Source organism: Lynx canadensis, chromosome B3, assembly GCF_007474595.2.
Source record: "Lynx canadensis isolate LIC74 chromosome B3, mLynCan4.pri.v2, whole genome shotgun sequence".
In the NCBI taxonomy this organism is placed as follows: Eukaryota; Metazoa; Chordata; class Mammalia; order Carnivora; family Felidae; genus Lynx; species Lynx canadensis.
The window spans coordinates 3,776,432-3,789,746 of NC_044308.2; the positions used below are offsets into that span (position 1 = coordinate 3,776,432).

The 13,315-nt window shown below is 54.6% G+C and overlaps 1 protein-coding gene across 2 annotated transcripts in view; it reads left to right on the top strand.

Annotated features, from left to right (window-relative positions):
* Positions 1-577: 577 nt before the first annotated feature.
* The window catches only part of HOMER2 (homer scaffold protein 2), a 93,161-nt gene continuing 80,423 nt past the window's right edge, over positions 578-13,315 (top strand). For both annotated transcript variants that reach the window (XM_030317282.2, XM_032593556.1), the window contains exon 1: positions 578-709. In XM_030317282.2, the coding sequence (XP_030173142.1) occupies positions 705-709 (5 nt within the window). In that variant the 5' untranslated portion in view covers positions 578-704. The remainder of the gene's footprint in view (positions 710-13,315) is intronic.

The window sequence follows — 13,315 nt, forward strand, 5'->3', positions numbered from 1 at the left end:
GGCTTTCCGGAATTTCATGGCAGCGGGTACCCTGAGCCACCCAGCCTGGCAATGGACGGCAACGCCAAGGTGGGCTTCCAGGAGGGGCGTGGCCGTGCCCATCTCTGATTCTGGAGAGCTGAGCTCTGATCTGAATACGTGACCTTGCGCAACTCGCTTCCCCTCCCGCGGCCTCAGTTCCCTCATCCGCAATCGCAGGGTGGCCCCAAAGTCCCTCCGGCTGCGAGCGGGGCTCTGGGTCGGACCGGCGGGATGCTCGCTGCGGGCACTGCGCCGAGCGCCCGGGGCGCGCCCACGCCGCTCGCCGAGGGAAGGGGGCCTCCCGGCAGGCGGGCGGGGAGCGCGCGGCGGCGCCGGGGGACGCCCCCCGCCCTCTGCCCGGCGCCGCGGCCGGGGGGCCCCCCGAGGTTACGTAAGGAGCCGGCGCGGGGAGCGGGGCGGGACGGGGCGGGACGGGGCGGGGCCCGAGCGCGGCCGCCCAGCCCCCGCCGGCCCAGCCCCCGCCCGCCCGCGCCAGGCGGCGGCGGCGGCGGCGGCGGCGGCAGCGGCAGCGGCAGCCGCGCAGCCCCGCGGCATGGAGCGGCGCCGGGGCTGAGCCGGGCGCGCACGGGCCGCCGCATGTGCGGCGCGGGGAGCGGCTGCGGAGCGCGCGGAGAGCGAGCGCCAGAGGGCCCGTCGGAGCGGCCGCCGGAGCAGCGCCGGAGATGGGGTGAGGGAGCCCCCGGGGGGCCGGCGCCCTCTCCGCGCGTCGGGGGGTCCGGGGGGAGGGGGACGGGCGCGCGGCCGGCCGGGGGTGGGGGGCCGTCGACCCCCGGCAGGGGCGGCCCGGCCGGGGCGCGGACTTGGGGCCCCCGCGCGGTGGCCCTCCGCCTCCGAGCCGGCCCCGGGCGCGCGGTCAACTCCGGGGCCTGTGTGTGCGAGCGCGCGGGGCAGTGTGTCGTGCTCCGCGGCGGGGTTCGTGACAAGCCGAATGGAAATAGAAGTTTTCCTGGAAGGGGAGCAGACCGAGTAATCCTGACCCCCCCCCCCCCCCCCCCGCCCGGCGTAGGAATAGTGGGTTCGGACTCTGCTTGGAGCGGGATGGGGGTGAGGGAGTGCGGAAGGAGCCGGGCTGAGGCTCCGGCCTCGGACCCGACGGAGAAAGAGGCTCAGGGGGAGAAGTTGAAATACTCTGTCGGAGTGACTAATGCTCGTGAGTATATAAAGTAATTTGAAAAAGCAGGATTGATTTCTCCTTGGCGTCTCCGTGAGCAGTAGGCGCTGTGAGTCAGGGAGCCACCGTGCTAATAACACGATTAACTCCTTGCATCTGCTCGCTCGATGGGAGCACAGGGCGGTGAGGGGCCGTCCGTTTTCAGGGAACAGTTATGTAGCCCGATTTACAGATGAGGAAACTGACGCCCTCGGTGGTCGGGCGACTGCCCCCAGGGGGGGCAGCCGACGGGCGTTTGTGGAGGGAGGGCCATTTGGTGCCTCCGCAGAGGGGAAGTCGCAGCCTGCCAGGGGGCGTGGGGCTGGCGCTGGGGGTCAGGGAACCAGAGTTTCCGCGTGTCTGCCTCCTGCTGTGTGCTCAGCGCCCTCCAGACAGCCCTTCTCGGGACCCCCAGACCGCTGCTGGGTGCGTCTGGAGATGTTGGTTTTCTCTGTGGGATCGGGGGAGGAGTGGAAGGGGCGACATGGTCCTGGTGGCCTGACCTAGCTCCCGTGGGTCAGCGGCTCCATTGCGCCTTACTCCAGGCCGTTTCTGGAGTCCTCTTTCCCGGCCAACTTCACCTGTGGGGTCTGGAGGACCCAGAGGCAGGCCAAGAGAAAAGAGTTTGGGTGAAGTGTGAGGGCTCTCCAGAGCTCCATGAGCAGGGCGGGGTGGGGGTGGGGGGTGGGGGGGTGGCGAGAGGGGCCTAGAGATTCGCCTGAGACGTTGGCGTCAGTCCAGGAGATTTCCCGCACGGAGAAACTGGGGGTGATTTTACCAGAGGCACGCCGGCTGGGAAGCGGGTTTTCTGTAACATTTCCAGTGACCTCTTGGTAGATTATGAAAAGGCCGCTCTCTGTGCAGTGGGAACCTTTGAGGCTCTCAGATTTCCTACTTAAAAAAAAAAAAAAAAAAAAAAAAGAAATTGATGGGGAAAAAGGAGTTGGCAAATGTAGGTCTCCAGATAGAAGATAAAAGGGGTCTGATCATTTTAACTCTCTCCCTCCCTCCCCCAGACAACACGAAACCGACTCAACACACTTGCGTGATCCAGAAACAAACGTTGAAACTCTGTTGGTTGAGATCAAATAGTTCTGTGGAAATGAAAGTGTTTTCTCACAAAAGCTGAAAGAAAATGTCAAGATAATTTTTGTTTGTGGAGCATCGGGGAGGAGTGGCTTGGGGGAATCTTGTGAAAATGGAGTGTGGCTTTCACGGAGTTCTACCATCGTTCGGTTCGTGGCTGTTACTCCCTTCGTGTAGGTGAGGGCCGGTCTGCAAGTCCCGCCTGCTTCTGCCAGTTTTAATATGCGCGCTTCTTCCGTAATTGAGGTGTGCAGACAGACCAGGGCAGTAAATTGAAATGGAGTTAAGGCTGGATAAGCAGTTCAGGCAGAGGAGGGTGGAGGGAGCTATTTTCACCCAAAATAGAACCAATGTCATCCTTTCCGAGAGTGGAGTAGGACGAGGGGAAGGAGGAAAGGGCAGCCAGTAGAGAGCCTCATCGCGGCCCTCCCCGTAGCCCTGTCACGGCTCCACTGTGTAGACGTGGCCCAGACTTAAGAGGAAAAAAAAAAAAAAATCTGAGTTTACTTCTCCCACTTCAGATGCTTGTCCTCTTTCAGACACTCACTGTTTCTGCTTCTCTTCTGTGAAGTGTTTTGCGTTAAGTGTGTGGTTTCCCCAGTAAGGTTGTGTTTTGACTCCCGGGGCAGCCGTTGGCACACTCTCTCTCCTCCTCAGACCTCTGTCTGTCCCCTCCCCACCACACCTTGCCTCCCTCCGCGAGCAAAACAGGAGCCACGGACCAAGGAGAGTCTCATCTCCCTGTGGCCCCGTGTCTTGCCTCCCACCTGTTTCACCCACTTGTCCCACCACCCTGTCCCCCTCTCACCTCGTCAGGCAACGTTGCTCTGTTCTTCCACATCCCTCCGTCCAGGCTCTTTCCCATCAGTATACAAACATGCTTTGGTTCAGGGCGGTCCGGTAGAACTTTCCACACTGATGGAAAAGTGCTGTGTCTGCATGGCCCAATTTGGCCGGCCCCAGCCACCTGTGGCTCTAGGGCACTTGAAACGTGGCTAGTGTGACCGAGGGCCTGAGTTTGTAATTTAATTTCCATTGAAATGGCCACATATGGTGGTGGCCGCCATGTTGGAGAGCACCACCATAGCTTCTGTCATTCTGCATCTCTCTCCTGCTTCTTTGCTTCCCTTCCCCTGAAAACATCTGTCCCAAAGCCACTGCGTCCACTGGCTTTCTTCGCCTACCATTTGATTACCCTCCACACCCTGCAGTGCCACCCCGACTGTGGGGTGGCTGCTAGCCTGTGCCCTTGCCTTAGCCTCTTGGCCATTCCCTCCCCCCTGGAACAACTGCCCCACCCCCCTCCAGCCAGCTTCTGGCCGCCACACTCCCCTGCTTTTCTGCTCCCCTTCCTGATGGCTCCTGTCCAGTGTTGCACCTCTGTCTGACCTCTGAGTGATGGGCCGCTTACGGACCGGACCTGCTTCCTCTGTGCGGTCAACACTCCCTTCCTAGGTAACGTTATCCACCCACCCCTGCTGGTGACTCCCACGTTTTTATTTCCAACACAGCCCTTCTGGGGGCCTCCAACTCTTGTCCATGAACGAGCTCCTGATACCCCTTCCAGATCTGACCTTCCCTTTATCTTCTCCATCCCAGTCAGTGGCCCCACCGTCCACCCGCTTGCTAAGAATCATCCTTGCTTCTCCTCTCCCTTACCTTCCACGTCCACGCTGTCAGTGGGCCCCGTGGTTCTACTTTTGGGATACTGTCTGGTGTCCACCTGTCCCCATGGTCATAGCCCCCACACTGGTCCTGGCCACCATTGCCTCTTTCCTGGACCAGCTCCCATTCTGGGTATCTCCAGTCCATTCTCCATACGGGGGCCCAAGTAGCTGGCTTTAAAAATTGCAAATCGGATCAGGTCACCTCGCACACCCTGCAGCCACAGGGGGATGGCTTGTGCCTCATCTCTAGTGTCCCCTGTCCATCCCTCACTGCCTTCTGCTAACGTGAGCCTCATTTCTCCTCTTGCCCTGCTCGGGGTCGGGGGGGGGGGCATCTTTGAACTTGCTCTTCCCTCTGCCTGGGAGGTTCTTGTCCTAACTCTGCAAATACCTTCCTCCTCATGCTTCAGATTCCCACATCAGGGTCACCTGCAGAGCCTTTCCGACCCCTGCCGTTCCTTGCGAACACAGCCACACCTATTTGTCTGCGATTACTCACCACAGCTCACCACAGCGCACCTGCAATCATGTGGGCTTTTTTTTTTCTTTCTTTTTTTTTTTTTTTTTAACTTATTTACAATCTGTCCTCCTTGCTGGCATCCCACAAGGATAGGGGCTTACCTTTGTCACCTGTGTCTCCTAACACCTGGCATAGTGACAGGCCCCTTGTAGGCCCCAGTCCTTTTTTGATGGAGTTAATGCTTGAATGTGGTGGGCAGCCTTGCTTGGATGCTGGCCTGGGAGCTGTGATAATTTTGGGATCACCTTTTATATGGCTTGCTTAATTGAGGGTTACAAGGGCCAAGAGAGAAAGAAATCACATTTGGATGCAATTTTCTTTTAATGCTAAAGCAAGCCATTTAGCTTTTATTATGACTTGGGTTAATTTTCAGGCTGTCAGCTGTCATCCGAGTATTGGGGTTATAAATTATCTTTTTACTCGCCTGCAAAAGGTAACAGAAAAGCCAGCTTGCCTGCTGTTGTGACTCTTGGCTGATTTTGTCAGTGTTTACAAACAAGACCGACTGTAGTCCTGTCAGGCTTTGGTTTACACTCCTTTATTTTGTCCGGCCAAGATTACGTTGCACTGCGCGATAACAATCGCGGTGATCTAATACCTTGGGCCTCCTTTCGGTAACCGATACTGGGTAGCTTTCCTTTGATGTTCATTCCTTCTCGTGTAATTTTCCATTCCTCCCGCAGAGTATGAACTTTGCTTTTGGGTTCGTGTTGACAAAAACAGATACGGTCTCTCAGATCTGTTGAAGGAACTTGTCTTTCTTGGTTCTGTCTTGGGCTTTCTAAACTTCACTTTACTAAGGTTCATTCAATCTGTTTGTAAGGCATTTATTGGGAGGGTCTGTTGGGAGATCCAGGATGAGCAGACCTACTAGGTCACTCCTGCCCTTAACAGAGATTGTATTTCCAAATCGGAGGTAAAGCCACGTGTAGAAGTACCATCTTTATGTGTGTGTTTCAACGAGATGTTGTAACGCAAAGGGTGTCAGAGGCAGTGCCCGCCTATTTGGGACATGTAGGACAGATGCCCCCATATGCTACAGGGACTACCAGGGCGCTGTTAGCATTGATGATCACCGTCCTCACGTAGGCAGCCCTTAGTGTCACATTCCGTGTCAGAGTTGGAAGAATATACAATGGAGTAGGCACTAACTAGGCGTGTATGGAATGAATGAATGCATGCATGCATGAATGAATGAATAGCAATGAATGACTACTCTTTGGGTTGACCTTCACTTGGGGGGGCGTGCCATCATTCTTGCTGGAAACAGACTCAGAGCAAAGCAGGTGGTTTGTTCTTGTCAAGTGGACTTCACGACTTGTGTCAATAGTGGGTTTCTTTTCTGTAACGGCTCCCGGGGAACTAGAGTTAAATGTGCGGTCACCCCCGGCAGATTTACCAGCCCTCGTCTGTTACCTTTATTCCTTGTTCTGTCGGATGGCCCTTCCTTTGCTCTTACTTCTCTCTCTTTTTTTTTTTTTTTAAACAAAATGAAAATAGCTTTGCTTTTCTTCCCCTAATTATAAAAATGTTGCACGTTCATACTAAAAAATAACAGCATGAAGAAGGAAGTGAAAATTACTTGTCATCCCACGTCTCAGGGATAGCCTCCCTGGGCAATCAGATGTCTGTCTTTGCAGATTTCTCTGCATGTACGTGTGTCTCTGTGTCTAGATGTAGGTCTACCTAGAACAAATGTATTTTTAACGAAATGGAATCATCTCCTACATCTGTTTTGTAACATAAGTTTTTCAACTTAAAATACCTTGAGTGGACATGTTTCATGACGGTGACTATAAATATACATCATCTCTCTTTTTTTTTTTTAACTTTTTATGTTTATTCATTTTGGAAAGAGAGAGACAGAGCACAAGCAGGGGTGGGGCAGAGAGAGAGGGGGACACCGAATCCGAAGCAGGCTCCAGGCTCTGAGCTGTCAGCACAGAGCCCGACGCGGGGCTTAAACTCACAAACCGTTGTGAGGTCATGACCTGAGCTGAAGTCGGATACTCAACCGACTGAGCCGCCCAGGTGCCCCAAATATATGTCATCTTTTAAATCCACACCTACTTGTAATTTGTCATTTTGCTAAATTTTATGCATCTTTGTAAACTCGCTTAAGTCCTCTGTAGAACAAGGCAGGGTATTAAAAAAAAAAAAAGACATTTTGACAATTCCTTCAAGCAATCGGTTGCTCTAAATGAATTACCAAAGGAAAGAAATGGTAGAGAAACCAGGATCACAATTAACATCGGGTAATTTGCAGTGGCTGCGTAATTTTGGGTGAGTCACTGCTCCTTAGTGAATCTTGGTGAGAACATCAAGAATTCATCGTTGTTGCTAAGGGTGGTTGGTGGACGAGGACCCAGCTGCTCAAACTATTTCTGCTTGTTTGGAAATATCAGGGCAGAGTGATTCCGCTTGCAGACCTGGACAGGAAGGTTCTCCGTGAGCAGAAAGCACGGTGCTTCAAAGCCCTTTGTCTGGTGGGCACCGCGGCCCCTCCTTTGGAGAATTCCCTTGGCGAGAGGGCTGGCAGGGACATATATACCGGAAGGACGTTCTATTCCCTGCTTCAGTTGTGAGGCAATTAACACACACACACACACACACACACACACACAAGCTGGATAAATCCTGTGACATGTCTCAGCCAACACAGGCAGGGGCGCCTGGGTGGCTCAGTCGGTTGCATCCAGTTCTTTGTTTTCCGTATTTCTAGACACCGTGCACATAGGCTGCCCTCGGTCGTGTTACGGGTTTGGAGGTGAGCACTGGCATCGTGGCCCAGTTTCCTAGTGGGGCGCGCTTGTGTGGGAAGGTAGCGGGTTGGAAGTCTCTGCTCAACTACGACAGAGTCTCCAGTAGTTCTGCCTCTGAGCGCTGTTAGTCATATGGTATCGTTCTGGGAGAATTTATTTAAACTATAGTTCGAATTAGCTTGTTAGAATAAAAATATGCTTGTGGGGAACACATTTAGACATTTGTCAACGACTAGAGAGATTTAAGGAGAAAAACACATTTTTATTCACAACCCTGGTTGATAGTCGTATTATTATTATTATTTTTATTATTCAGCTGGGGAATTGGGGACCGGGGCGTCGCCACCAGCCAAAGAGTTTAGCCTGAGAGATGTGCATTGAGAAATCCCTTGGCGGGGGGGGCCTTGGGTAGCTCAGTCAGTTGAGTGTCTGACTTTGGCTCAGGTCATGATCTTGCGGTTCGGTTCGTGAGTTCGAGCCCCACATTGGGCTCTCTACTGTCAGCGCAAAGCCTGCTTCAGGTCCTCTGTCCCCCCTCTCTCTGCCCCTCCCCCATTCACACTCTCTCTAAAAAATAAATAAAACATTAAAATAATAATAAAAAAGAAACCTCTTGGCGGGCAGGTGTCCTCCAGCCAAATGGAGGCTGGGTCCCGCTAAGGGAGGGGCTCTGGCAGGCCCCTTTCTTTGTGCCTTGTCCTGGGGAAGTCACAGGCAGTGGCACCTGAGGCCGTGTGGTGGGGGGGGGGGGACTGAGACCATTTGTCCTCTGGGTCTTGGGCGGGGGGGCACTGACGTCTGTGGATTATTGGGTAGGGGGTGTCCACAGGGATCCAATTAGTGAGGAATATTGCAGACCCTGCTGCCTGGGTATTGGATTCCTTCTGGGATCTTTAATTGGGAAAACTTTTAATGGAGTTGCTCAGATACATGGAGGAAAGGAGAGGCACTTTGACTTGTGTTGTCCTCGGGGAGGGAGGTGACAGAGAAGGTCCTCGTGGGGAAAAGGAGTGGAGCTGTTCTGGGAGGCTCCAAAGGGCCGGGAGAGGAGCTTCTAGTAGAGCACGTGCCCAGGCAGATTTGAGCTCTGAAGGTCGGGGAAGAGCTCTCTGACGCCTCCGAGTGACTCAAGAGAGAACTTTCATTCTTACGTGGTGGCCAGTTCACTGTCATAGAGGGCCGCCTGTCGGGGGGGTGGGGGGGGACACGGAGGAGGGTTAAATGCAGTCAGATCCCCAGCCCCTGGCTGTGTGAGCTTGGACAAGTCATTGCATCTCTCAGATGTCACTGTCTTCATCTGTTTTTGTTTTTTTTAATTTTTTTTTAACGTTTATTTATTTTTGAGACAGAGACAGAGCATGAACGGGGGAGGGGCAGAGAGAGAGGGAGACACAGAATCTGAAACAGGCTCCAGGCTCTGAGCGGTCAGCACAGAGCCCGACGCGGGGCTCGAACTCACGGACTGCGAGATCATGACCCAAGCCGAAGTTGGACGCTTAACCAACTGAGCCACCCAGGTGCCCCCATGTCTTCATCTGTTAAATGCACAGTAAAGTGACCACAAACGAGGGAATGTGTGTGAAGCGTCCAGCATAGTGCCCGACACATAAGTACTCAGCATGTGGTGGCCAGGTCTGTGATTACTGTCATCGACATCACCATCGTTTCTGCTTTGGGTAGGGGTTTGGCAGCTGACCCCTGAGGAACCTTCTGGAATATGTGGCCAGAGTGTCCCTGATCTTTGATACTCTCGGCTGCTTGCTCCCAGTCCTGAGCGGTGCTGGAGTCGTTCCCGTCATCGGGTGACGCTGACGATATGAAGTTTGCCCTCTGGAGCCTTGCTCGCAGCACAAAACCCCACAGGCTGTGTGGGTGGAGGGCAGTCACCGGCAGAGGATGGGCACGGTCAGGAGAGCCGACCCACATTTGCCAACAAGAACGCCAGGCTGCCGGCCGGTTGCTTTCACGGGGAGGGGTAAGTGTGGGCAACGAAATGAGAGGTTGCTCCCCATTGTGGGTTCAGACTAATGACTTACGTTGCTGATCAGAGAGCCCGTCCTGTGATCATTCACTCGTTCCTTCAAGAAATTCAAGAGGCCATCCACTTTGGGATGCCAGGAACAGAGTGGTGAATGTTTGTGGTCCCATGACGCTTACAGTGTAGCGAGGAAGGTGGACATTAAACAGACATTACCTAAGGGATCAATATGGGGCCAGGGGGCCGTGTGGGCTATGCACCTGTGGGTTTCAGGGCCTGGCGTTTCGTGGCCCTCACCCGCTCCCAGGGGTCTGAACTCCCTCCTCACCCCCCCTCAACTCTTCATCAGCTCCTGCCTGACCAATGAACACCACTTAGCTGCTGAGCGCCATCTCTGGGCCAGGAGCCAAGAAGTTAGAGGTTGTAGAACAGGGGCTCTGCCCTCCCAAGAGAGAAGGATGGTGAGCAGGACATTAGGGCAACGAGATGAGCCTCGTTCTTGAAATACGAACAAGGATAACATGCTTCCCTCTGCGAGAGGTTTGAGAAGTCTTCTTGAAGGAGGTGACCTTCAAACTGGGTCTTGAAGGGTGGGTAGGAGTTTCCCAGGCAGAGGAGTAGGAGTTTGGGGTGGGTGATGGGAGACATTTAGATGGGGAGAGCTTCTCATGCCCGTGGGAAGCGACGAGGCGTGGAGGTCCAGCACAGAGACCCTGGACTCAGTCCTGGCGTCCCGTTCACTTGGCTGCATGACCCAGAGCGAGACACTGCCTGCCTTGGAGCTTTAGTTTCCTCATCTGTGAAATTAGCATAATAATGGCACCAACATCATAGGGTGGTTGTGAGGGTTAAAGGCAACACATTTTGATATGCTGTAGCTGTGAGTTCTGGGCAGAGAGGGGAGGGAGAACGTCGAGTACACGGCCGGGTCCAGTGCTCAGAAGGTCAGGAAGGTACAGGCATGAGGGAAAGGCCTTTGTGGCAGGGTGTTGGGACTTAATCCCGTGGGTGGCAAGGAGCCAGCCAGGGGCGAGGCCACAGGTAGGGGAGTCCTGGTACCAAAGAATGGGGCCTGGCAGAGGCGGCAGGCAGGGAGCTCGGGGAGCAGATGACTGGAGGCAGGAGGAGGAAGTGTGGTGTATACCAAGGAGTTGTGGACTCAGTCTGCAGGCAATGAGAGGACATTTTTAGGCTTGAAGACGAGAATGCTACTTGGGTGGAGAACATCGTTCCAGAGACAGCAGTGAGGGGGGTGGTGTGGAGGGTTAATGGATTGGGGAGAAGAGGCTTACTGGACCGAGCCGCAGTCTGCATGCAGAATGTCAGGAGGAGAAGGGGTGGAGGGAGAGAGAAGACGTGACACAGGTGTATGTGGTGTCAACCCCCTCCTGTTCTGTAACGGATCCGGGACAGGCTTGGGGAATGCACGTGATACGAGAAAACAGAAAATATATGCAAGGGGCCTCGCTGGGGCTGGGAGGGCTTGAGGATCTTTCCTAGAGAGTTGTTAAATTGGGGCACAAATGAAGCCATCCGTTCCTGAGATGCTGGTAGGTTGGAACTGTTGTGTTTATACTACATCCCATTGAACTCCTACAGGGGTCTGTTCGAGTTCGTCGTTGGGGAAACTGGCCTGGGGAGATTCCATGATCTGCTCAAGGTCCCAGAGGAAGGTGGCAGAATTTGGGAATCCAGCTTGAGTCTGAGAGCAAAGTCCGTGTTCTTGAGATGCACTTCCTGGGGGCCAGATCCCCTGTGGAAGTCATGTGGCCAGTGGACCCACGGCTCTTGATTGCTGGGATGAGAGAAAGGGAGAGGCTGGGTTGCCAGCTGTTCAGATGTTTCTCGACTGTGTGCCATTGGCTGAGGTTGGGAACACAAGGGGAGGTGTACTTTTTTTTTTTTTTTTTGGTGGGGGGCAATTATGAGAGTTTAGTTTTGGGTGGAGATGATGAATTCCCATCTGTGGTGGGTCTTCCACAGGGTGGCCTCTCTAAGTAGAAATTCGGCTCTGGAGCTCAGCAGTCAAGGTAGAACCAGAGGTACAGATTTGGGAGCTGTCACCTCTGGGTTCGGTCTCTCAAGGAGAGGACGGGTCAGGGAGATGACCCGTGCAGCTCTGGGTAAGAGTGACAGTTGAAGGGATGGAGAAGGAGCCAGTAGATGAGACAGAGAGGCCAGAAGAGAAGACACTGAGCGGGGCGGCTGCTCTTGGGCGGAGGCCTTGGAAAGCTTGGAGAAGGGTGGGGACCTACGCGTACCCCAACCACCAGTGTGTGGGGAATGGTGTTAGGGCAGGGTGGATTCTGAGGGGAGCTCTGGCCCAGAGTAAAGCTCCAATCCATTTAAGGCCTTTCAAGGAGTGGGTATGTGGTGAGGAGTGGACATCTGGCTGAAAATGCAGGAGAGCTTGTGGGCGAGTCAGGGTGGCAGGAAGCTTGACTTTGTGTGATAAACTGATCGTGTTGGGAGCTGAGGGCAAAGAAGAGGAAGAGATCGAAGGTACTAGAAAAAGCGAGAGCCGGTGAGGCTGGGGGCAGGAGGCAGCTAGAGCAGGAGCCTCAGGGGAGGAGTAAGCCTCCGGAGGGGCCCTGGAGGGTCGTCCCCTGAGACCAGGCGAAGGAGCAGGAGTGGAGGCATCCTGAGGCCACGGCGGGAAGGGGAACGAGGGGCTGGGTGAATCTGGTTGGCCGGCTGTTCCTTCTCAGCCTGAGCCAAGGAACTGAGCGGAGGGCCGGGGTAGATCGGGAAGAAGCAAATGGTTTGGTGCATCTGGTCGTGGAGGTCGGGGCCGGGAGTGAGCTGGAGGCACATCCACATCGGTGAGTAGCCTTGAGGGCTCCGTTGAGGGTCCCAAGAGCGTGAGTCTGTGAAGGTGCCAGTCACCACAGCTAGAAAACTCGCCAACACGCCCGGCGACCTGGGAGCGAGAGCAGAGGCAGGTGGTCCCGGCCTCAGACGGTGGGCGTTACCGAGACGGCCACCCTGTCTGGACGCCTAGCGCCGTGCCGTCCACAGTGGGGGGACGCTGCGCGGACGGAGGGGGAGCTGCTCTGTCCCCATCAGTCACCTTTCTGCCCTCGCTCCTCCGAGTAGCCATTGTTCTGTTGTAATAATTATTCCAGACCCTTTCTAAAAAACGCATTAAAATTCTTGCCAGCATGACCTCTTCGAGTAATGAGATCTGTAAGTTTATTAACCTCTGTGAGAAGTGGATTTCCTTGCTCCACGGGAGCAGATAATCTCTTGGAGGGACGAACATTAATGTGCTGCCCCGGAGGGTGAGCTCGACGCCTGAGGGTTTGGAGGAGGGTGGTGGCGGCTTCTCGGTGCCCACACCCCCCACCCCCCCAGCCCCCTCCTGGCCTAGCAGGTGTCTCGTGGAAGATGGCTGGTTGCTCCTGCACGTCAGTCTCTGCTCAGCCCCATTCAGGGAGTCTCACCATGGCCCAGAGCCGAGATGGTCAGAGAAACCGAGGCATAAAAATACCGTGTCGCTTTAGATGAGCCTCATTCTTTAAAAAAGGCTTTTTTTAATGTTTATTTATTTTTGAGAGAGAGAGACAGAGCAGGAGCCGGGGAGGGGCGGAGAGAGAGGGAGACCCAGAATCCAAAGCAGGCTCCAGGCTCTGAGCTGTCCGCACAGAGCCCGACGCGGGGCTCAAACTCACAGACTGTGAGATCATGACCTGAGCTGAAGTTGGACGCCCAACTGACTGAGCCGCCCAGGCGCCCCTTATTCTTTAAGAAGGGGAGAGCAGGAGATGGGAGCACAGAGTCTTGTGCAGACAGGAATATCTAGACTGCGTGTTCTTTCACAGAGGACTGGGAATACACCAGAGCTGGCATGGGCATTAGGATATCTGCCCTGTGACCATGTTGAAACACATCCTCTGTCATCCCGGTGTCAGCCTTCACCTGGGCACATGGATCGAACGGTTGACGTAAGCTCCTTGCAAGGCCTCCGGCTCGGTAGCAGTGATCTGTGACTTCTTCCTCCTTAGTTGGCATTTCAGGCCTGCTGTAACCTAGCCTGACCTGCCTGCCTTCTGGGTACACTGAGGACTTGGCCCATGCCCCCCTGTGTCGTTAATCACACAAAACATGTCA